Source organism: Centrocercus urophasianus, unplaced genomic scaffold, assembly GCF_019232065.1.
Source record: "Centrocercus urophasianus isolate 14NV4802_14NV808 unplaced genomic scaffold, USGS_Curo_1.0 seq_14, whole genome shotgun sequence".
Lineage (NCBI taxonomy): Eukaryota > Metazoa > Chordata > Aves > Galliformes > Phasianidae > Centrocercus > Centrocercus urophasianus.
In genome coordinates this window covers 51,438,286-51,463,174 of record NW_024884586.1, presented here as the reverse complement: position 1 = coordinate 51,463,174, position 24,889 = coordinate 51,438,286, and the positions used below count along the sequence as shown (strand labels likewise).

At 52.4% G+C, this 24,889-nt stretch overlaps 1 protein-coding gene across 4 annotated transcripts in view; it reads left to right on the top strand.

Moving 5' to 3' along the window:
- The first annotated feature begins 12,342 nt into the window (after positions 1–12,342).
- FERMT2 (FERM domain containing kindlin 2) overlaps positions 12,343–24,889 on the top strand; it is a 36,426-nt gene continuing 23,879 nt past the window's right edge. For 3 of the 4 annotated variants that reach the window (XM_042813838.1, XM_042813837.1, XM_042813836.1), the window contains exons 1-2: positions 12,346–12,514; positions 22,371–22,604. In XM_042813838.1, the coding sequence (XP_042669772.1) occupies positions 12,358–12,514; positions 22,371–22,604 (391 nt within the window). In that variant the 5' untranslated portion in view covers positions 12,346–12,357. Of the gene's footprint in view, positions 12,515–22,370; positions 22,605–24,889 lie in introns of all 4 variants that reach the window. The other variant, XM_042813839.1, reaches the window with a different exon arrangement.

Sequence of the window (24,889 nt, the reverse complement as noted above, 5' to 3'; positions counted from 1 at the left end):
TGCGGAGCGCGCTCCATATAAGGGCTGGGATCCTGGTGTACCTCCTGTGTACCTCTGGGGCAAGCAGGGAGAGGGGCAGGAGCTGAGCATGGCCTTGCCTTCATCCTGCTCTCATGGAGTGGATTCTGGTCCAGCACTTGAGAAGCATTCCTAACATTGAGACAAAGACGACGCGCCTGAGGAATTAAACGGAGGTTTATTCTAAAGTGCACACAAGCGTACGATGCGTGTTATAGGCTGATTTTCATCTTTCTAATTCTCAAAAAACCTCTCTTCCCCTCTTGCAAAGATGATTTGCTCTTTGATAGCGGCACTTTAAAGCCATTTGACAAAAAAAGGGCTGCCCCATGTCTGCAGCACAGCACAGCCTCGAGCAGAGCCCCATCACTGCATGCTGGATTCTAAATTTCACGCTTAAAACTTTCTGGTCAGATGGCCTGCTGCAGAATATAGAGCTGGAATGTGCTGGCTTCCAATGACCGACTTGTTTTCATTCGCAGAGTGATGTTTAGCCTTACGAGCTGTGTTGGCGGGTGGTTTTTCTTGAGAACCCAAGATAAGGGCAGTGAACCGCCTTGCTGTCGTCTCCTGACTGATCCTCAGCTGTTTTCCTACACTCGTCCTTCCTTGTCCAAATTTGATGCTCACTGCTTGGCTGTCTTTTTTAATACGAGGTCATTTTGCAAATAACCTCTTTCAATTTTTTGAATTATTGTACTGAATTTCATCCCTTTGCTCCTAATTCTTCCATCATAGCTGCTAGGTGACCAGCAACAGGGCGAGAGGTGATGGCCTCAAGTTGTGCCTGGTGAAGTTCAGGATGGATATTAGGAACAGCCTCTTCTGTGCAGTGGCACAGCTGCCCAGCAGTGGTGGGGTCACCATCCCTGGAGGTGTTCAGTGGAGATGTGGCACTGAGGGACGCGGGCAGTGGGATGGTGGGGTGGGCTGGGGTTGGCCTTGGGGATCTTGGATGTGTTTTCCAGCCTTAATGATTCTGTGATTCCATGCTTGCATTCTGCTGCTGCTTTATTTTGCGGTGACAGCCCAGCTGGCCACGTGCAATTATTTCAGCTCCTTATCAGTCTGAGGCTGATCAGAAAGAAGTGTCCATTCTCATGTCTGTATTCCACCTGGTTGCCACCTCCTGCACGATTCTGTTTGTCCTGCTGCTCCTTTCCCACACCACTCATGCAGAGCTGGCTGTGCCTCGAGCTGAATGGTTGGGAATTGATTTCTTTTACTTCATTCATCACTATGTCAACTGTTTGCGGTTAGATAGTTAATGTACCTTTGTGTGCCCTCTGCCCCACGAGTTTATTTCAAATGTCATTCCCTTTCCTATTTTCCTGTTGTTGGCTTGGAGTTGAGGTTTCTGCCTCAGAGTCCCTCTCTGATGTCTTCGCTGATTTTCATCGAATCACAGAGTGATTGGAGTTGGAAGGGGCCCTTCAAAGCCCTCTGGCTCCCCTCCCTGCAGTGCACAGGGACACCTACAGCTCCATCAGTGCTCACAGCCCATCCCCTGACCCTGGGTTTCTCCAGAGATGGGGCAGCGCCACCTCTCTGGTCAACCTGTGCTGTGCTCAGCATCTGTGGTGTAAAAAACTGCTTCCTTATATCCAACCTAACTCTCCCCTACTTTAGTTTGAAACTATTTCCTCTTGTCCTATCACAACAGACCCCATTAGAAAGTCTGTCCCCCTGATTGCCATCCATGCAACAGTCCCATTTTCTGGTTTATCAGCCTGACATTTGTATTAAACTCTGCATTTTGCCTGCACTTAATAAGCATTTTCCAAAAAAGCAAACTTTGTCCGGGTTTATTTTTCCCTCCCTCTTCCCCAGGTACGTTTCAGTACCACTTCCCTACTGCCCATTATCTCAAACCTCTTCTGAAGATTTCTGATCTAATTTCTGCTTTGAATTCAGTTTGCTGGCATTGAAGCTTGCTTGCTGCAGCACAGTCTGTGCATTCTCAAGATGTACAAGTTGAAGCCCTGCAACCCATTTGAAATCCAAGAGACATTTTGCTGTCGTGATCCAGGAGACTTCTCCTAGAGCTCAGTGTCAGCTCAGCCCACATGGATGCATTCATCCTCGAGGATGATAAAATCCTAGAATGTTTGGGTTGGAAGGGACCTCAAAGCCCACCTATTTTCAAGCTCCTGCCACGGAGTTATGGAATGGGTTGGGTTGGAAGGGACCTCCCAGCCCCCCATTCCCACCTCTGCCATGGGCTGGCTGCCCCCCACCAGGTCAGGCCCAGAGCTCCATCCAACATGAACAATTTGAGTGTGCACATTCAGTGTCTCCAAAGAATAGGGAAAGCCCCAATATGCCTGGCTGTTGAGCTTCTAGATCACCCTGGAGGTCAGTGCTCTCTGGTCCCATTAGAAAACAAATTCCACTCTCAGCCCTTCTACTGAAGATGCCCCATCTCCCTGCAGCAGCCCTCAGCTGCATCCTTTCTCTTTGGGTGTGAGAAGTCGCTGAGTCCACAGCAAACATGATGCCATGGTTCTCCATGCCTCATTGATCCCAAGTGTGGAGGTGGGAGAGGTGACGTGCAAACCTCCCTGCCCCGAGCTCTGCAGACCCCACACCTGCTTTGTTCTTCTTACTTTCATGGCTCTTTCAGTTTCTCTCAAAGTCTGTATCACATCCCAGAGCAATGCCATAGTTTGCAGTTGAAGAGCAGCCTCTTGAAGGGTCTTGACATTTCACTGTGCTGTTTGATAAAGAAGATTCTTGGCCTCCAGTTTAAAACAAAATGTCAAGTTTGTTTGTGCTAAAGTATCTAGTTTGGGGGTTTTAACTACTTTCTGTAGCTTGTAAGAAGTCTCTTTCAGCATAGGTTTTGAATTAGTAATAGCTGTTTGAAGTAGAAATGACTTCATCTTATCCAGTTCCTTATGAATCCAGACTTTTGCCCTCTGATTTGCCAGCACAGCACAGGGAGTGGTGGAGTCACCGTCCCTGGAGTGTTCCAGAACCGTGGAGATGTGGGTCTGAGGATATGGTCAGTGGGCATGGTGGGGCTGGGTTAGGGCTGATCTTGGAGGTCTTGGAGAGCACCCACAGCTCTCTGGGCAGCCTCTGACACTCTTGGCAATGAAGCCAGTGGACCACATGTTCCACAGTGCGTTCTCCACGTTTCTGCTTCCAGAAGTGAGTTTCCACAGTGGAAAAGAGAACTGTGAATGATTGAAGAGGATGGGTTGGGTGGGCTGGTGGAAGTGGGCACAGGGCGGCGATGCCCATGGGGCTGCAGTGCAACATGGGGATTTGCAGGGCTTCATTGCTGGGAGCCAGGCTGGGCAGGATGCTTCCCAACAGCTGTGGGTGGCCCAGGACCATGGATGGAGCCTTGGGCAGCCTGGTGGGGGCACCCAGCCCACAGCAGGAGGGTTTGGGGGGGCCCAACTCAACCCAACCACGCTGTGATTCCACGATACGATTCTCTCAGTACAGACATGGTGAGATTTCCTTGCTAAGGAGGATGGCTCAGCCCCAAACCAGCACTGCTCAGCTCCAGCTGCTCCCACCAAGGGGTACCGGCGCCGTGTCTCGTTGCTGCTTCACAGCACTCATGTTCAGGTGTGTGTGTGTACTTTGCAAGAAGGGCTCACGCTGAAACAAATAGCCAAATGTTTTCTGTTAACAAAGCGTGTTGCAGTGGGATGGGACAGCTCTGCCTCTTGATGCACTCCTTGGGGTTTCTCCTGTATGCTTACCAGACTGCCCCTTGCATGCAAGCCTTATTTTATAACATTTTCCTATAAACAGAATTATTAAAAATCAGCAGGGGAAGGGAGGGCGGGGAAGGCTGCAGAAAAAAAAAGGGAGAGGGCAGAGCCATTCCTCCCAAAGCTGCGTGCTGTGCTGTCACGAAAGCAACCTGCGTGCTGCAGCCCACATCTGTTCACCAGGGGAATTAGTGCTTGCTTCCCGTGGTCACTGACCCAACATTGCATTTCTGACATCTGCAATCACAGCTCCCAGGACATCAGTGCTGGGTGTTTGCCACTGTCCGGTGCAGGGATGCTGCAGTGAACGCCTTGCCAATCGCCGGCTGTATTTCATCATCACAATGGCATTCTCAGCCCTCTCGGATTCGTGAGTTACAGTGATGTGTTCGTGGTCTTAGTGAAGCACTTCTGGATGCAAGATGTTGCTGCACAAAGCATTGAGGTCCTTGCAGGTCTGGTCTGTGGGCTCTGTGAAAAGCATGCGTGCACAGATTTGTGTATCCTACTTGTTTCTCCACACTCGAAGCAGTGTTTTGAAGCAGAGCTTCCAAATGAGCCTACGAACTTCTGCAAAATGACTTCGTCCTCCTGAACCATTTAGTTAATTAACACACTACATCTCTGGCTGCCCCCTCCTGAGCGAGATTTCTCTTTAGATTTGGATGAAACGCAAAGGTTGAGTCATGATTTTGCTTTCTGGCACTGCTGTCGGAGCGGGGAATGTTGCTCACATCGCTGGCTGTTGCCATGTGCTTTTTTCATCAAGCAAAAGGGCGCAACTTTCTTTTTGCTTCCCCCGCACCCCCCCCACTGACTCACTCCCCAAATATGTTTCTGGTTAGGATGCTTGCTGCCTCCTTCCTGACATACGGTTTTGCAGTTTGCGATGCTCTCTGTGAATCGTCTCCACCAGCTCCAAAATCCCCCGGATGGGTCCTGGGGAGCAGAGCTGGAGCTGCCTATGGGCTGCATGTCATAGCATGGTGGAATCAAAGGATCGTGGAATCAGAATAAGCAGGAATCTATGGAATTCTACAGAATCATGGAGTAGGATGGGGGCAGTGGGCAACTCCGAGTGCCAGGATGGAGCAGCTCCCCATGAAGCAGACCATGTATCCACCCAACAGTAAGCCCAACCTTGCAGAAAAACAAGCTTTGAGCACGGGAGCAGGGTTCTGACAGCCATCCTGTGGGGGCTTTTGCACATTGCTTGCATTGCAGCCTCGTCCTGTGATCCCTACTCCAACCATCCTGCAGTGCTGGGGCTGCAGTGTGTCCCATCCTCACCTCCCCACGCCTGAACAGCCCAGGAGAGGCCATGCAGAACAGCCGTCCTGCTTCCAGCTGAGGAACTGAGATGCCAAGAGTTAAGCAGCTGGCCCCAAGCCAGAGTGCTTGGAAACAAGCCCATCTCTCTCTTGTATTAGCTGGGACATGACCGTGGAACATGCTTTGCCCTGCTGGAAATGTCACTCACGTTCTCTGGAGCGGCTATTCTGCAAAGAAGAATTTTGCTTTTTGCTTTTCTTTTTCTTTCTCCTTAATATGAAAGGAAGGCATTTGCTCTTGGATGCCATGTCCATACCAAACCCCTTATGGGAAGGGCACATTGCCAATGACCAACCCTTCTTGGTTTTCCACATGGTACCAGTGAGCTCTCCTTGGACACCCGGCAGTGACTCTTCCATCTCCTTTCCATAGGATTTGATGAACTTTGGTTTCTTGCCGTCATTTTTCTTTTCCTTATTCTTTCCTATTGCTATTTTTCCTGGCTGGGTGCTGCCATCGCTGGGGAGGCGAAGACTTTCCCTGCAAGGAACACATTGCTGTAACCCATGTGCTCATCTGGCAGCAGCTCCACTGCCTGAAGCAAAGGAAATGATGGCAACACTGTGGTCCCAATAGGAGGGATGGGGCATTTGTGCTTGGATAAAACACTGCGACAGCCAGATCTTCTGGGCTCTGCCTTGAAAAAGAATCTCTCAGAGAACCCAGTGGAGCCCGATGTTGGTGTTATTTAAAAGCAAGCAAAATAAAGAGCTAGAGGCTGCAAGCCCAGGATAAACAGCAATGGCTTCACAGGATCTCGCTTACAAACCCCCAGGGAGGAAAAAGCACATCGGGCAGCCAAAATAGGTCTCAGCTCCTCTCCATTTCCATGTTTCCGTGTGGATGGGAAAATAAACGAGGTCCTGGGAAGATCGTTCTGTGCTGTGCATCCTGGCACGCTGCAGAGCTGCTCGCCTCCCGCTGCTCTCCCAGCCCCATCCCTGCCATGGCCTGGGTGCCCCCCAGCTCAGGCTGCCCAGGGCCCATCCATGGCCTCAGACACCTGCAAGGATGGGGCACCACAGCTGTGTGGAGAGCAGATGATCTTCTGGTTGGGTTATTCCTTCTCCAGCCTCCCCTGAGGGCTCGCCTGAATCCCTCTCTAGCAGATCTCCCCATCGCTTTTTGCTTCTCTGTTGTGGAACTGAGCATTTTCCACCCCTTTATCCCTCCTACTTTGGGCAAACCCTCTATTATCTGCCTGCAGATGTTATCATCGCTCTCTTTCTCTAGGGCAAACAGCCCAAATTCCTCCAAGCCTCCCTCATGGATTACATACCTCCTAGGAGCTCCCAATTCTGTGTTTTGGTGAGCTTTGGGGGATGTTCTGGGGAGGAAATGTTTTACTTTACAGGGGCAGTGTGGCCCTGGCACAGGTCGTCCAAAGAAGCTGCAGGTGCCCCATCCCTGGAGGTGCCCATGACCATGGATGGGCCCTGGGCAGCCTGAGCTGGGGCCACGCAGCCCACAGCAGGGATAGGGCTGGGGGGGGCTGTGAGGTCCCTTCCTACCCACTCCATCCTATGACTCTACAACTCCCAGATGTCCCCATGTGCCCATTCGCACTGAGCTCCCCACACGCTCCAGCCCTCCTGCTGCTCTGCAGAGTCCATCTGATTCAATCACACCCGCCTTATTACACCACCCAGATCAGCTCTGCCTCTGTTTCTCCAGCATTAGCTGCAATACTGCCTGCTCAGCGCTCACCTCTCCAGTGAGGACTGATGCCAGCCAGCACAGAACCACCAGCATTGGCATCATCCACCTCCAGAGCTTGGCCACTGCTCACTGCAGCAATGCAGATGCCATGGGGACACTTAGGGATGCCCAGCTGGAGCTCTCAGATGCTGGTTGCTCCCCCTGCACCCACAGCATGGGCTCAGGGGCAAACTGGGGTGACTCCTGCAGGGTGAAGCAGCACCATCGGGACTCCATCAGGGTGGCACGAGTGCTTTGGTGCCCACGTGGTGTTGGCATCTTCGCTCCCATACCTGTTATCAGCTCTGATTTCGCAGCTCTGTGACGGCATGCTGTGATAAGAGCACTCACTCGAGGCTGTTTCTTCTCCAGCAGCATGTGAACAAGGGCAGCCAAACCCCATCAGTGGCCAAACCCCATCAGCTCCATCCTCAGTGTCTTCATCCTCCTCCTCTTTCTCCTCTCCCTCCCACATTTGCCAGCTTCGCAGAGCTTCCCAAGGTGGGGATGGGATTTATGGACAAGGTGTGATTTAAAGGGCCAGCTGGAATTACAGGCCTACTGCTTTACTTGCCTGACCTGTAGGGGTTTTCAGCAACTCCCTGCGCTGCTGTGGCATGCCTGGCTCCAGGTCCTTTATTCCTCTTTGAGCAATGGATGTTTGCTCTCAGCATCCTCAGGGGGATGGATTTCCCTGAGCTGCTGCTATTGTAGCTGGGACCATGGGAGGTGAAGCAAAATTCCATTTCCAGAACATCTTTTTGGGGCTGCAGCCCAGCGTGGAGCACTCCAATACCCAGACTGCGTTTCTGTAATGGGAAAACCATCTCAGTGATCCCCCGTCCCCATCATCCAGCCAGTTCCCGCAGCTCTGTTTCCAATCCTGGTTGGATTTTGGGGATTTTTGCAACGCTGTGGGGTCAAGCGATGCCCTGGGAATCTCACCGTCCAGGATGAGGGGATTTTATCAATCTGCTTGTGTGAAACATTAGATGGAGCAGGACATGGAATTGTTCCTGCTGGGTTTTGCTGTTGATTTGCTCCAGTTGATTCCCAACTACTGCATACAGACACAGAGCAGGGATGCTCCAGCTGTGGATCCCCAACCACAGCACACAGGGTGAGCTCAGCCTGGCTGCTCCCTGCAACCCCAGAGGAAAAACCCGTGGGCACAAAGCCAGTTTCATAGGGCCGTTGGGGAGGGGAGAGCTGGGGCTGCAGAGATAACGGGAAATGCAGGGCAGGGCATGGGGCTGCAGCTTGAAAGCACACAGATGGAGATGTATGGGGTGGGTTTTCCCACAGCTCAACTTCTCATCTTAATAACCGCCCTGGAAGGGCCCAAACAGCAGCTAAGAATCATTCATGGTGTGATTCAGGGAATATTCCCCGTCCCTCCCCCCTTGCTGCATCCAAAAGCCATGCAAATGGATGCTCTGCACTCTCTGGCCAGCTCTGTAGATAATGGTCTCGGAGCCATCAGATGAATTATTTGTGATCCTCATTTGTTCTTCCTGAATGCCAGGTGTTCCTCATGGCACCCCACAGCCGCCGGCTCTGGGGCTGCTGATGGAGCATTTGTGGCACATTTGGGTTCTCCAACCCAAACAGAGCCCAGCAGGGCCTCTGCCCCATGGCAGGAACTCAGCCTCAGGGCAATGCTTTGTGCCAAATGAATGGGAGCCTTCTGGAGGTGGAGAGAAGCCAGAAGGGGAGTGACAAAAGCTCCAAAAATCAGAGGGACAATAGAAAGTGGTTGGATGTGGATTAGGGGAGAACATCTGGGCTGGAGTTACTCCCTTTCTCTTGGGCAAGTGCAAAGCAGGAAAGCACTTTGCAAAGTCACCTCTAGCCAAGAAACTCTACAAACTGCTTGGATTCTGGGATCTCCTTCTGGAAACAGCATTTGCCAAAATGAGTTGCACTGACCTTCATGGTGCACTCTGTGGCAGCAGGGAAGGGGCATTTTCAGCCATAGGGTGAATTAATTAGGGCAGAATTTACCAGGTTTCACCCAATTCTCCATCCCAAGCACCCAAGCTTTCTGCTAACAGCCCCCTCCAGCTCATCTGGAGGTCAGAGCCTGCTCCAGGAACATCTACATATATGACCATTGGGGTCATCTGGATGACGATTCAGGGCAAACTCCCTCCTTTCTGGGCCCAGGGAAGCAACAGGCAGCAGGAGCAGCTGGAACATCAGAAGGATGTGACCGCGGGATCGAAAAAGCTCAGAAGATAAACGGCGGTCGAGGGATTAATGTCAACAGGAAACTCATGCCTGACACAGGTCGGGAAGGAGAGAGCGGGGTTACTGCTGCAAACTGCTGAGTGTGGAGGATTGAGGCTGGGAAGTAAAAATCCCCACCCGGGATTTTGGGAACTGAAGTGCCTGCAGCTCCTGGAAAGGAAGAGAGAAGGAAGAGCCCTGCAGCGAGGTTGTGGTTTGAGCAAGGGTGCAGCAGGGCGCCGGGTGATGCTCAGCAGTTTGGGGTGATGAACCCTTGGCTTGGCTTGAGGGAGGTGCTCGCTCTGCCTCTTCTGTGGGAGCAGCTATTTCATGCAAGCTAGGATATATTCTAGCCTCAGGGATGAGTTTTGTAGCCTTTGGGCACAAAGGACCACACCGATGGCTATGACTGTCTCAGCATCCTCAGCCATCAGGAGGGCAGATCTGGCCATGTGTCCCCACTAAGACAGGAGGCTCTTCCAGCACCTGGTTTCAGCAAGAATATAATCTTATAATCACTTAGAATCATAGAATTGCTCGGGTTGGAAAAGACCTTAAAGATCATCGAGTCCAACCACAACCCAACCATCCTACCCTAACTCTAACAGCCCTCTACTAAACAAGCCTTGGCACCAGGTTCACACATTTCCCTCGGAAGGATGGCCCATCCTGAAGACACAAGGACATGAGTCTACAGACCTACAAGTCCCACCTGGATGGAGCTGTCTCCTCAAGGAAATAAAGTTGTATGACTGTGGGAGAGGTATGGAGATGCTGATTCCTCTTGGCAAGGTCACAAGAGGGAATTGCTGCAACGATTCTCTCGTTGCCCAGACGTGTGCCCCATCCCAGGAGGTGCTCGAGGCCATGGATGGGCCATGGGCAGCCTGAGCTGGGGGCACCCAACCCACAGCAGAGGTGGAACCAGATGGTCTTTGAGGTTCCTTCCAGCCCAACACATTGTATGAGTCTAGGATTCACTCTAAAAAGACTGAGCTTCCACTTCTCCAGTGTTTCATCCATTCTCTCCAACGCAGAAATGTTCCATGCTTTTATCACTGGGATGCTGACAAACTCAGTGCCTACACCATATGTTGGTTCCTTATGTACAACATGTAGCTGTGACACAGCTCCATCACTCCAGTATACATTCAGAAAAATGAAAAAGCTGCTTCACGTGGACATTTCCGAAATGGCAAAGCCAGGAAAGAATGAATGTGGCTGGGAATAAAGCAGGAAGCAGAGCTACCCAACGCACTTCCCTTGCCAGGAGTGTGACCTTGTCTCTGCTCGGAAATGGCCACGTGTGGGAAAGAACCTTGGCTACATCCAAAAGGCTGAAGGAGATGGGGATGCACGGGGAGACTGCCCAGGTGGGCAAGGAGGAAACGCCAGTAAATGCTTCTCCTTTTCTCCTCCTCCCGCTCCCATCACCCGGTGGAGCTCAGAGTTTAGATTTCGGTCATCCTGGAGGGAGCCAGTCTGACCGGCTCCGCTGCAGCGAGGTGAGAAAGCGAGCTGACTGCACGGAGTTAAACATTAAAAATGAAATAAAATTAAAAATACGTTCTAAAAAAAAAAAAAAAAAGGCAAAATGGGTTTAACAAAGGCAACTTCATCCCGATATCCATTGACTCGTTTCTTGGGAAAGGCAGAAGGACAGCAGCGGGCTGCTGGGCATCACCTCCGTCCCGATGGAAGCGGCCGTGCGCTCCGGCACCTTATTTGGCTATGGCTGTACGGAGGGAGCACGGAGCTCTGGCAAACAGTGGGAAGAGCCGGGGATGCTTGGCTGCTTCTGACGCATGAGCCCACGCCGTGCCTTTCTGACCTTGCCCCAAATCTCGGCAGCGCATTGGTGATGTGGCTGCCCGCCTCCGCGCACACCCACAGCATGGCATGGGGACCCTGGGGACGGCGTCTGCCGGCCACCAACACCCTGAGAGCAGGGAAAAGGAGCAGCAAGAGGTGCTCAGGGCAGGAGAAACCAGCAGCAGTCAGCTGTAGTGAAACAAGGCGGCCGCAGCAGGGCTGCGATGCATTGCATCAGCTGGGAAGCTCGGCCAAAAGGCTGGAGCACAGAGTAACCCTTTCTGTGTATGGCCCTATTGTTTGGCACTGGAACAGCACTGAGATAGGATCTGAGAGCTCTGCTGTTAAGGGCTGGTGTTCCCCTGCTGGCACCCTGCAAGCTGGGCTCCAGCTCCCAGGTTTGGAAGCAGAAATGGGGTTCTGCTGGCCAGGAGTGATGCCCAGGGAGGAATTGAGTTGGATTAACGTTGGAAAAGATCTGAGATCACCTGGTCCAACTATCTGCCAGGCTAGCTTGAGTTCTCCACGCTCTTTGTGTGCTAAACCTTAACGCTTATAGGAAAGGGGATCCCATCATAACAGCAAAAGGGAAGAAGTGGTGGGACCCCACCATCCTCACCATGAGGTTTTTGTTGTCCTATCAATTATTCATCTCCGGAGCCATATAGGATGGGCACGCAGGAAGCTGAGGACAGTGCCATCCCCAAGGCAACGGAATGGCTTTCATGGGACACGGTGCCACTGCCAGCCACATCCTGCCCTCCGTCCTGCTCCCTCCACACATGACGGATGGTCAGGAAGCCGGGTTGCCTCGGCGGGACGCATGTATCATTGGGTGGAGAGCTGCAGGAAGCGGATAATAGGGTTTTTTTTTCAGTATTTGTGCCGGCTCAGGCTCTCGGTTCAACCAGTTCCCATTTCTTAAGCTCTCGGGAGGTCGGGATGGAGGGCGGCAGCGCATCGCCCGGCCTCGGCTCCACGAACCATGACGCCAAGGTGAGGCTTTTGTCTTTGCGTTTTACCAACGGGACAAGACGAACACATCCCAAAGCCACCAGCAGCCAGGCCGCAAGCGCGGGCCGGCTCGGAAAAGCCCCACGACCTCCACCGGCCCCAGCGGAGCCGCTCTCCGGGGCCTCCAAGGCACCGCACGGAGCCGCGCCGCCGACGGGAGCCGCTCCGAGCCGCTCCGTGCGGCTCCGAGTCCCGGATGTTGGAGCAGCCCCGGCTGCGCTCAGTCCTTCTTTTCCATAAAAGGCCAGGGGCCCGGCGGTCGTTTTTCCTTTAATTATCCCCCTCCTCCTCCTTCGTCCCTCCTCCTCCTCCTCCTCCCATCCCATCCCTGCCCGCCCCTTCTCTCCCCCCCGCCCCCCAAACGGCGGCCCCGCAGGCAGCGGTTCGGGGGCGGCCGCGCTGTCCCTCCCCGCGCCCCCCGGGCTCCGTCCGTCCCTCCCTCCCTGCCTGCCTGCCCCGCTCCGAGCCGTGCCGTGCCGTGCCGGCGCTGAGCGCTGCTCTCTGCGCGCAGGAGGCCGGGGCCATGGCGCTGGACGGGATCCGCATGCCGGACGGCTGCTACGCCGACGGGACGTGGGAGCTGAGCGTCCATGTCACCGACCTGGGCCGCGACGTCACCCTGAGGGTCACCGGGGAGATCCACATCGGGGGAGTCATGCTGCGCCTCGTCGAGAAGCTCGGTGAGTGCCGGCGGCCGTCCTGCCCCAGCATCCTGCCGCGGGGCTCTGCCCCGATGCTTTGCGTTAGCGGCCAGCGGCGGGACGCTGCCCCGACGTCCGACGCCCTGCTCCGGCAGCCGGCTTTGAGTCCCAGCACCCTGCCCCAGTGCTTTGCTTTACGACCCAAAGCCCTGCCTGCACCGCCTCGGCACCCGGCCCTGAAGCTCTGCCTTAATGCCGTGCCTTAATACCCAGCACTCCGCTGCAATACTTTGCTGTAGCGCTCAACACCCCGCGGCAGGATTTTGCTTTAGCATCCAGCCTGCTCTCGGGGTACTGCCCCAATTCTGTGCTTTAGCACCCAGCACCTGGCAGCCAGCGCCTTGCCTGCACCCCGCAGCCAGGGCTCTGCTCAGTACTGTGCTTCAGCTGTTGACATGAAGCCCCAGAGCTCTGCCCTGGTGCTGTGCTTTGGCACCCAGCACCCTGCCTGTATGCAGCACCCAGCACCTCGCTCACATCTGGCATCAGGAGTTGGACTCGATGATCCTTATGGGTTCCATCCAGCTCAGGGTATTCTGTGATACACCTCGACCAGCACCCTGCCCATATCCAGCATCTGCTTCTTGCCTGTCCCCCTGCATCCTGCCCCAGTGCCCCATTGCATCTCTCTGCATGCCCCAGGGTGCCCCTGCACCCTTCTGAGCTCCACCCAGACCCCCAGCAGCACCCACCCTGCACCCACTCCCATCACCCTGGGTCCTGCTGGCTGCAGTTTGCATGGAGCTCAGAAATATCATTGCTTCGGGCTGTTTGGTGCAAGTTCTATGATTAACAAAAAGATCTAATTGGCAGAGTTTGCTCAGAGCACAGCTGAGCATGGTCAGCATTAGGGGAGGTGGCTCTTCGTGCCTCTGGCTATGGTCTGTGTGTGCTTACCCAGCAGTAGTGCTGGGGTGGCTGCTGTCATTGCTGGGATAAAACATGAATGTTGCACTGCAGGCGCATGCCTGGGGCTGTGGGAGTAGCAGAGCTGTCAGCCGTGCCCGTGGGTCCTGCTTAAATCATAGAATCATAGATTCAATGCAACGTGTTTGCATGGCTGTAAGAGCAGCGTCCTGCTTTGGTTGTCATTTGTGAATTGTCTGGGGTTCAAAGAAGGAGGAGATGGACTTAAAGCAATCATTCGATCAAAGGGTCTTCTGCTGGAGGCAGCCCTGGATCCAAAAACCCATTTGTGTCTGCTGTTTTTCTGCTAGAGCTGCAGAAAGCTCAGCCTGAAGCCAGGCCGAGTGCTTGGGGAAGCAAAAAAAAACCCAAAAAACAAAAAAAAACCCCACCAAAACAAAATAATAGGGAAGAAAAACAACAACAACCCACCTCAATGGCTTTCTAGAAATGGTAAAAACTGACCCCTGGGTGATGGAGGGCTCTGCTCGGGGCTGCCGAGGGGACCCGAATTAGAGGCTGACGTCAGACGTCCCCGCGCCGTGCTGGTTAAATTAGGCATTGTATTGAGGGGAAGGAATGCCAGCAGCACGGAATGGGATTCTGCTGCTCTGTGCTCAGCTGTCGGCACAGCCCACGGCCGCTCGGTTCCATGAGTCCAATTCCCACTGCTTTCCCCCATCCCGGGGCTGGTTTGCTTTCTTAACGTCTCTCTGTGTTTAAAAAAGCAAGCAGTGTGATTGTTTCCTGAAGGATCTCCCTCTCTCTCTCTCTGTTTTTGCTGTGGGTTTTAAGGAAACTTCCCAAAGCTGACGTTTCTGGCAGTTCTGGGATGCCTGGTGGTGGATGGCTGGGATGCTGATGGATGGGGCTGCTGCTGTGGGCCAGGCTTGGCTCTTCCACTGGGGAGCTTCCATGGAATGTGGGGCCGGGTTGAACCCAGGGGATTTGGGGCCGGGCTGACCCTGCTGCCTCTTGGTGGACCCCTCACATTGGTGAAACAGTTGATGGCTTTGAACATAAACCCTCTGCATTCCCTCCCTGCAGCTCCGGCAGCTTGCAATTAAAACAAATCGCAATTGCGATTGGAAAAACCCCCAAGCGGGGATTCTGGTTACTGAGTGAATTACAGCGACCTGCGTGCTCCCCTGTTATTCATCACCCCTGCAGATTAAGACAGTGTGTTAATTGAGCTGTGCCATGTGGTCGGCAGAAAAATGGGCAAAAAGTGCTGAGGTTGGAAGAGCAGCGCTATTTATTTAGTAACCTATAAAGGTCCAGGGCAAAATCCTGGTCACAGCATAGGAGCTGTGCAATGAATCCTACCCGTGCTGTTGTACTGTGTGGCACCCATCAAGTTGGGATGAATTCTTCTCTCTCTGTGTATTTATATGTAATTTGTTAACAGGGGGCTGCACTCCAGGCTTGGCCCATTTGCAGAAGACAGCTGATTGCATTGGAAGTAGGCAGCAGCTGCTTGGCTTTGCCCAAAATCCCAAGCAGGGCTGCTGCCTTGTAGGAATTCCGCCACTATTGCCTGACTTACAAAGTCAGTGCGAGAGGAGGAAGGAAGGAAGTGAGCAGAGGTTATTGTTGTTGTCGGCTCGAGGCTGTTTTAAACATATGCGACCAAAATGTTGCTTCCATTTATTTATTCATTTGTTTGAAATGTGCCTGGGAGGAGCTGGTGGGACGTTCCTGGGGAGGTAGGAAGCTCGGGGACGGGGTGTTGGCTGTGCATGCCAATGGGGCTGGGGGACCGAAGGGCGCCGGTGCCATCCAATGGCGTGGTGGGACCCCAACTGCTCAAAGGCCTCATGTCGTGGTCAGTCAGGGCTCTTGGAAGGATTTGGGCAGCAGATTCCAGCTCTGCCATCCTCTCTCAGCTCTTCGGTTGTGTCCTCATGGTGTGTCCCCTGTGGGAGGGCAGGATCTCACCTGGACACAAGCGCTGATCCACACAACTTTGGGGTTTTTGGTTGACGTAGCGCATGGAGAGCTCTTTCTTCTGGTGGTTTCAGCCTGCAGATGTGCCTGGGGGAATGGTTTTAAAGTGAGACAGGGGAGGTTTGGGTTGGATATGAGGAGGAAGTTTTTCAGCCAGAGGGTGGTGAGGCACTGGCACAGGTTGCCCAAGGAGGCTGTGGATGCCCCATCCCTGCAGGCATTCAAGGCCAGGCTGGATGTGGCTCTGGGCAGCCTGGGCTGCTGGTTGGCGACCTGCACACAGCAGGGGTTGGAGCTGGATGAGCACTGTGCTCCTTTGCAACTCAGGCCATGCTGTGATTCTCAGCACCCGGTGACCCACATCATCCTGGGGAACGTCACGCCTGGCTCGTTAGCTGGGCTGGGATGTGGGCACAGTGCTGGTGCTGGTGCAGCAGGCAGTGCTGAGTTGTTCTGGGGCAGGAGCATCTCCTGGGGTAGCCAGCAGCATCCCAGCTCTCGGTGGGGTTTCGTGTCGCTCCGTGTTTTGCTATCAGCACGTGGTTGATATCTCCACACCGAGTCCTTGTCCCTGGAACAACGCATTTGTAACAGCACTGAAGTGGAACACGCACGTCGCCGGTAATCGGAGGACGCATGCAGGCTGCGTGCTGTACATCAGCCTCTGGCTCCAGGAAGCTGCTGCATAGGCACGCAGCGGATCGCGGGGCTGCAGCTGACATAAAGTCCTCTTTGTTGGCGTCAGTGCAGCCAGCGAGCAGGACTTGGGAGCGGGGGGAGCTGGGTGCTGTACGCAGGTCCCGGTGATGCGTGCTCCCATCCCAAGCGACGATGAGTCTTTGGAAGCCTCCCCAAAGAATTAAAATCGAAATGAAGCAATCTATTTCTGCCGTAACTTCCTCTCTGTCGGCTGGTTGTTCTTTGTCCATGCGGCGGCACGTGAAGGCGGTGGGGAAGCGGCCGTCCCACACCTGGAGGCAGAACCCATCTGCGGCGGTGCTGGGAGCGTTTCCCTTCCGACCCAGGCTGGAGATGCCGGGGGGTTTGCGATGCCCCAATTGTCGGTGACCACAGACAGGAAATTGTTGGGTTTGCTGCTCAGACCAGCCGAGATCGGCGGCTTCCTCTGGGCACGCGGTCGGCTGTGGCACAAAGTGTGGGATGGGGCTGGGGGAGCACGGCTCACACCCTTCCCTTGGTTTCATGTGCTGTGTTTGTTCCTGGCGGCGGCCGGCCTTTCCTTTTCCCCACCCTCCTCCATCGGGCTCTGAACGCTGCGTTCTGCATTGAGTCTGACTGTGTTTGATGTGATGTCGGCTGTGTGTGAGTTGCTCCTTAATATTTAAAGGGATGGATGAGGAGCTGACTGCCTTCAGGTGGGAATTTCCAGAGGGATCCCTCTCCGAAACATTGCAAAAAGCAAACCAGGAATCTCCCAGTTTGCTGAATGAGGGAACTTTATTGCAAGAAGAAGCCAAGCAGGGCCAGAAGGACGTGGTTACTGCATGGAGGGATGGTGCTGAGGTGGGGAGTGGGACGGGTTTTGGGGAAGGGATCTGTGCACCAGAATGGCCTTAAGGCAGCACTGGGCCATCAGCTTCCCAGTGTGCATATAGGGATTCATAGAACCACAGGATGGCCTGGGTTGCAAAGGAGCACAGTGCTCATCCAGCTCCAAGCCCCTGCTGTGTGCAGGTCGCCAACCAGCAGCCCAGGCTGCCCAGAGCCACATCCAGCCTGGCCTTGAATGCCTGCAGGGATGGGGCATCCACAGCCTCCTTGGGCAGATCCTGGTGCAACCTGTGATGGTGTTGGGCATTCACCTTCACTCTTCTGTTTCTGTGGTGGGGTTGGGGTGGGGGGACAAAGGGTGTGTGGCACTGCTGTGGAGTTCTTGATGCAGGGAGTGTTTGCTGAGTTGGGAAAGAGCACAGGGAGTGTTTGCACTGCATGCTTGGCTCATTGCAACATCACCGATTGCAAAGCTGCTGTGAGCCCGCAGTTTGGGCACTGGGGGGGGTTATTGGGTGGTGGGGTTTTATAGAAAGGCTGCCCGGATGCTGCAGCAGTTGCAGAGCCAGCTTTGCAGGGGTGCAGCTGTTACCAGAGGGATGGGTGCTGAGCAGAATGAGGTGCTGGGGTGGGGGCTGCCTGCTCAGCCCCGTGTTATCTGCGTGCTGCATGCATCCTGCACGACGTCCTCCTGCTGCTATCATCTGCAGCGCCTCCTGGCACAGCTTGCACAGGCGCTGGGCACGAGCCAGGGTTGCACCTCTAGGGATGGAGCACCCACAGCTCTGCAGGTAGCAGTGCCAGCTCCTCCCCACACTCACTGTCAAAAAAAATTCCCCCTTCACTTCACCTTAATCTCCCTTCTTTTAGTTTAAAGCCATTCGCTGTTGTCTCATCACTGTGACTCGATGCTGCAGTGCATGGGGACGGAGGGATGCGCAGTCATGGCAGCTGGAGGCTCCCTGCAGAAGTGCTTTTCCTTCCTTCCTTCCTTCCATCCTTCTGCTGTGTATCTGGGCAGTGCTTTAATCACACCAGCCCCTCTGTAATCAAGTTTCCTTGCATTGCTCCCAGTCCCATCCGCCGCAGCTCTGCTGCTATGCTGCTGGATGGAGGGTGTGGGAGGAGCACCCTGCTACAGCAGGGCATGAACCCTGATCAAAAACCTCGTAAAAAAGAGAACCCCACCTTTTGCTTTCCTTCATTCTCTCCCTTAGGAAAATGGGGGTGTTGGGGTCACAACGACATTTGTAGAGCCAGGACTGGGGAAGTGGTTGCAGCTGGAGCAGGAGGGATATATGTGCAGGAGTGCAAGTGGCACCGTAATGAATCAGATTGCCAAGTGCTAGCTGAGTAATCCTATTAATACTGAAAAGAGCTTCCTTCCTAGAGCTTGCTGCAGAGCAGGAGCCACTTGCATGCCTGCAAGGCTTTGTCCTTGCTGGGGGTGCTGCCTGGGTTCTGCAGAGTGACCATCAGTCAGTGATCATCCTGAGCAAGGATGTGTCAGGCAGCTGTGCCCCGCATTGCATCCTGCATTGCATTTAGGGGCATGGCCAGTGCAGGTGGTGGTGATGGGTCACATCCTACATCGCATTTAGGAGCACAGTTAGTGCATGTGGTGGTGATGGGTCAGCTCTTGGACTTGATGATCGTAGAGGTTTTGCCGACCTTTGAGGTTCTATGAACCACCCACAGAACCATTCATAGAGCCACGAAGGTGGGAAAAGACCTGTAAGATCAAGCAGTTCAATGGGTTTCTCATAGCTGGCCTCATACAGGCACAAGATTAAAACCCCTTATTAAATCTTAGGAGTACTGAGAGCATCACGTTGCTGATCGCAGCGCATTGCAGCAGCCTGGTAATGGTTCTTAGAGGCTGTTTGTCTCTGTGTGCTGCAAAGTATAATTTTTCAGGTCTCATTACCAAAGGGCAGAAGGATTTTATCGTTGATCCTTTTCCATTTAAAGTCCCAATGTACGCTCCTAAGTGCCCCAAACCACACCAACAAATAGATTCTTCCTGACCCCATCACCCAGCCGAACCCACCTGACCCCAGATAAATGGAACTTCAGCCTGACCCCAGATAAATGGAAACAGCTCATTTTCTGCATTTTTTTTCCATGATTGTCCAAGAAGGAGTGGCTTTGGCATGTTCAAAGGAATCTGGGTGTACGGAGGTCAGCAGGAGCAGGGGGTGGTGCTGGCAGGTCCCAGCCCAACGGGATCAATAGATGGACATGTGTGTGTGTGCATGGTCGTGTGTGTATATGCAGAGCTGTACACGTGTGTGCATTTACCAAGAGAGAATGAACATACGTGTAGGGAAATACACTGTGTGTATCTATGGCATGTATGTGATAAATGCATCCAGGTGTGTGGTATATATATCACATATACACACAGTTATATACATGTATATGTCTATAAACTGTGCAGACATAAAAGACTGCAACCATATCACAGCCTGAGCCCTTCCATTTGGGCACACACACGTAGACACATATATATGCATGTGTATATGGGGAATCAGAGTCATTAGCATTGGAGAAGGCCACTGAGATCCTCCAGTCCAACCATCAGCCCATCACCACCATGCCCACTGTGTGGGTGAATGTGTTTGTGTATGGGTGAACATGAAGATATGTACATATGCACACACACTGTGCTTTCCCATGTGGAGATATATGTGGAAATGGTCAGTGTTTGAAGATAGTCCTATGTAGATGATACATATAGATGTGTGTGTGCATGATATATAATGTATATTTTAGATACGTGATTATTAAATATATGGAATATTGATACATTTTTATGTATTTATATATTTTATATCTATATTATGTATCTTGCATACATACCAAGCTATGTCTTTGTATTCTTATCTGCATATGGGTCCATATGTGTGTGTATGGGTCCTTATATGTGCAGATAGCTCTACCATATGTGTAGATAGATGTAGTGCCTAACATATTCCTGGAGCTTGTGCAGGAGCTCCCAATCGTTCCTAACCCACATCTCAGCCCTGTGTGGTTGGCTGTTGGCTGTTGGTCCTGCAGCAGGAGGGCCCATTGAGGACAGGGGATATTGGGATATCCCCAAAACAAGGAGGCACAGGCAGTGTTGATGTGACACCGGGGTCTGGTGTGCGAGTGCCAAGGAGCTGCTGCAGGGCTGGAGATCCCCACGGGTCCTTCTGGGCCTCCCTTAAGCAGGTGCTGGTGAGCTTGGAGTATCCCTTGTTATTTTCTGCTGTGTGAATCCCAGATGGGAACTGTTGGCAATGGAAACGTGCCAGTGGCATTGGAAGGCACCCATTGGGATCACAGAATGGCTTGGGTTGGAAGGGACCTTAAGGCTCATCTGGTTCCAACCCCCCTTTGAGCCCAGCCCCAAGGAAATCACAGCTCAGTGCTCAGCCCTCAGCTTGCTGCTAACCATTTCCAAGGCTTCTTTATGTGCAGCTGCTCCCCGGCCATCTCACCATTAACCCAAAGTGTTAATTGCTCTCAGGCTGTGCTTGCCATGCCTGAGAGGTTAATCTGCAGCGAGAACCCAAATCCCCTCCTGTGCTCTGTTACACATAAGTGTTACTGATTCAAGATGCCTTTTTTTGCTTCCCCCACCCCCTAAGCTTCAGTGCCAACCTGTTGAGCTTCCAGCTGGGCACAAGTTGGACCTCCTTACCAAAGTCCATTGTAATGATTTCTCAGATTTTTCTGAGAGTAGCCAAGGCTTGTGCAAGTTTGCATGCTTTTCTATATTTGGTTTTGTTTAATTTGATTGTACAAAGCTGCTGAAATGTCCAGCTTAGCATTTCTACTTTCTGGCTGTGTGATGATGCCGTTTTGTCACAGATTAAACGGAAGAACAGACAGGGATCAAAAACCCCGTCTGTCGTCCCACGCTGCAGGGCTTTGGCTGTGGGCTGGTGGTCACAGAGTGGCGATGGCAGTGGGTGACAGCTGGTGGCTCCTATGTGGGAGTCCAAGGTCACAGGAGGGTCTGGGGCAGAAAGCTTAGTGCCATGCCAGGGTTTGACCCAGAAAGTACCTTGGCTTTAAACCTCTTTTTTTACTGCGGAAATTAAAGTAATCCTACAAAATCCATAAGCTCAAAACTTCCTGCTAACCCCATTCCGAGGGCAGAAGTGTGTCTGTGGTGTCCTGCATCCTCTTGGGGTTCTCCTCCACCTGCCCACGTGATGTCCTGCAGCAACGTTTGGGTTCCCCTCTGGGAGGAAGGCTTTAATTCCCCATATGGCTGTTGATGCACCCCGGTGGTTTCAGAGGTTCTGAGCCCAAGGAGAGCTTTGCAAAATGCAGTTCCAACTTCAGATTATGAATATCCCAAGTTGGAAGGGACCCACGAGGATCATCGAGTCCACTTCTTTCCTTTGAGTAACATCTGGGAGTTTTCCAGTTTCATTTGCAGGGACTGCAAGACTTGGCAGGAAGCTTGTTTAATTCCACTTAATTTTGTTTAATTCCATTTTCTGTGCACGTGGACATGGCTGGGCTCACCTTTGGGTAGCAAGGCTGTGGAGACAGGGCAAGCCAACAGCTGATACCAAACAGTAAAGTGAAAATCCCTCCTGGCAACGCGAGGAGTTGGCCATGAGCCCCTTGGTGTCCCATCAGCTGGGACCACAGGGACCCAGTGTGACTCTCCTCACTGCTTTTCCTCCTGCCTAGCTCATTTCTGGGCCAGTGGTAGAAATGTAGGATGGTGTGGGTTGGAAGGTTGGAATGTCCTGAATGCTGCATGATGTGCAGAGAACAGCCTTTTTTTTTTTTTGCATTGGTGGAAATGACAGCTGAGGGGAGCTGTTGGAGAGGGTCCAGAGGAGCCACAAAAATGATCAGAGGGCAGCCTATGAAGATAGGGTGAAGGAGCTGGGCTTGTTCAGCATGGAGAAAAGAAGGCAGCAGGGTGACCTCATTGCAGCCTGCAGTACCTAAAGGGAGCCTGCAGACAGGAAGGGAGTCAGCTCTTGGCAAGGGGAGATGACAGCAGGACAAGGGGAAATGGTTTGGAGTTGAGGGAGGGCAGATGGAGGTTGGATGTCAGGGGAAGTTGTGTGCTGTGAGAGTGGTGAGGTGCTGGAACAGCTGCCCAGAGAGGCTGTGATGCCCCGTCCATCCGTGGAGGTGTTGAAGGCCAGGTTGGATGGGGCCCTGGGCAGCCTGGGCTGCTGTGAAATGTGGAGGTTGGTGGCCCTGCATGGCACAGGGGGGTTGGAGCTTCGTGATCCTTGAGGTCCCTTCCAACCCGGGCCGATCTGTCATTCTGTGATGAGGAGGCAGTGACATCCTTCAGACCCTTTGGTACATCCCATAGCAAACAGCTCATCCCCGAGCAAAAAGCTCACCTCCGAGCTGGCTGCTATGGAGTGCAAGCAATTATTTCTGACTTTTGAAGGTTAATTCTGGTCTTAGTTTTAATGGGTGAATGCTGTGTTTGTTGCAGATGTCAAGAAGGACTGGTCGGACCACGCGCTCTGGTGGGAAAAGAAGAAGACGTGGCTCCTCAAAACACACTGGACGTTGGACAAGTATGGGATCCAGGCTGACGCCAAGCTGCAGTTCACACCGCAGCACAAGCTGCTCCGCCTGCAGCTGCCCAACATGAAGTACGTGAAGGTGAAGGTCAACTTCTCCGACAGAGTCTTCAAGGCGGTTTCCGACATCTGCAAAACCTTCAGTGAGTACCTTGTCTTCCATTTGTGCTCTTGTGCAGTAAAACTCATTAAATCACTGCTAACTTCCACCTTCAAGCACTCAACAGCCAACCTGGGGATCAGGCAGCCCAAATGCCTGCTCGTTTTGCCTTTCAGTTCTGTGTGTTGATACCTGCAGAGCGCTGCAGATGTAACCCACAAAGGGATGAGGTTTCCATGCTGAGTGCTGCTTTCAGAGCAGAGCTGCTCACAGTGCTGCACTGGGCAGGGCAGCAGCACCCTGCTCCCTGGTAGAGTTATTGGTGCTGGGCTGTGATTTCTATCTGTATTTTTGCAAACATAGGCGCTAGATGAAGAACAAACCCTGCAATAGGAAATCTGCCAGATCCCTGGGACTTCATCTAGGAGAAAATGGTATTAGGGATTAAGTGATGATGCTCTGCTATAAAACTGTCTGGTGGAAGGAAGCAGCTGATTCTCCCTCCTTCCTCTCTGATTCCCTTCAGTAAGAAGCCCCAGGAGGGGTGGATCATTTGCTATACCAGATGTGCAATGTTTGCACTGCTTTTTACTGATCTTCCCATGTTTCTTACTCCACGCCCCCAATATGGGCCATGGTCACTCAGCTCAGAGGGACCAAGCAATGCCCACGCTGCTGTAGTAAATCTATTTCTGCTCTTCTAGAGCAGCTCTGGTTACTCTTGGCTGACCCAGTTGTGTGAGCAGGAAGCTGGAAGGGAGCTGTTACGACACCCGCTGCGCCGGTGTATATATAGCTGGTGATGAGTCTTGAGAGGGCTCTGTGCTGTTTCTTTCCTGTTTTGGGTTTGGTTGAGTTTTGGGGCTGTCTTGGATTGTCTTTTTTTGAGTTTCATTTTGATAAATATTGGGAAAATTCTCCTTAAAACAGGAAAAGCTTAGGCAGCGTTATTTCCAAGCAGATTTAGCATCCCACCCCCATCTCCCATTGCATCTCCTATTGCCATTTCCAATACCTCGCTAGACAGTGAGGCCACGAGCGTCTGCTTTGCTGCTGCTGATTCTAGCAGTGAGTCATGTTGGGAAATTCTGCTGGAGTTAATCATGTAATGAGAGCACAGAGCAGCCAGAACCTTACATGGGCCTGAAGCAGCTCTTGATTTAACTCCAGGCCTCCCTGTGTATTTATGAGTAAAGCAGGAGGATAACACTAATATTTAAAGATGTGCAAAGAGGGGAAATCTGCTCAGAGAGCTGCAGTGAGCAGCACAGGAAGCGCTTTGACATCTGTCGTGGGTGTTTCTGCCAGGTGCTGGGGTACCTGATGGTGGGGAAGGAACAAAAGAAGAGTTTGGCTTAAACCCAAGCTGTTTGATGGCAGATGGGAGCTGTGAGGCTGAATGTGGGGGTTGCATCTTGTTTAGCCCTTCTGCTGGTGTGTACTGGAAGCCAGATGTTCAGCAGTGCTCAGTGTTGGGAATGGGAAGATGGGACTGGAGGCTCTTCATGGAGATCTATGGATGCTTTTCTATCTGGTTATATGTACAGATATATATATATATATTATAGATATCTATAGGATTAATATCTATATGTGTAGAATCATAGCTTGGAGAAGACCTCCAAGATTTCCAGCCCACCCCACCATGCCCACTGCCAGCATCCCTCAGTGCCACGTCCCCATGGCTCTGGATCACCTCCATGCACAGTGACCCTCCATGGGCAGCTGTGCCACTGCAGCGCCACTCTTTCAGAGAAGAAGTGTTTCCTAATTGCCTCCCTCAGGAAAACCAAGCAAGTATTTCAAGGTAGAAAGGGAAGGAGGTAATCCCTGCTCTAACACAGCTCTTTTCTCTGAAAATCCCTTCATTTCTTAAATTACCGTCTGCTGTGGCCTGCCTGAACCAATGCTCAGCAGAGAAAATTGTGTTTGTGAGTCACTCATAGCTTGGATCTGTTTGCTGTCTTTCCCTCAGAGCATCCAATTACATACTTCACTAATTTTAACATATGGCATGATTAAGGAGTAATTGGAAGTAATTCCTCGTGTCGCCAGCACTCTAGCTGGTTGCATCTCTGCAATGCTCCATAAGCAAGCAGGATCACGCTTGCGTATGTTATTTAGGTTGTGCTTTTGCTTATTTTGCCTCTAAATTACAGGATATGCCAAGATTTAGAGTTAACGACCCAAAAGATTGAGAATCCAACCCAAAAGATTGGGAATTCCTCGAATTGTGCAGTCGTGTTTGCTGTGCTGTGTTTGGCAGCCCATGGAGGCTGCTCACAACAGACATCAGATACAGGCTGCTGCTGTGCAGAGAAAGCCTGG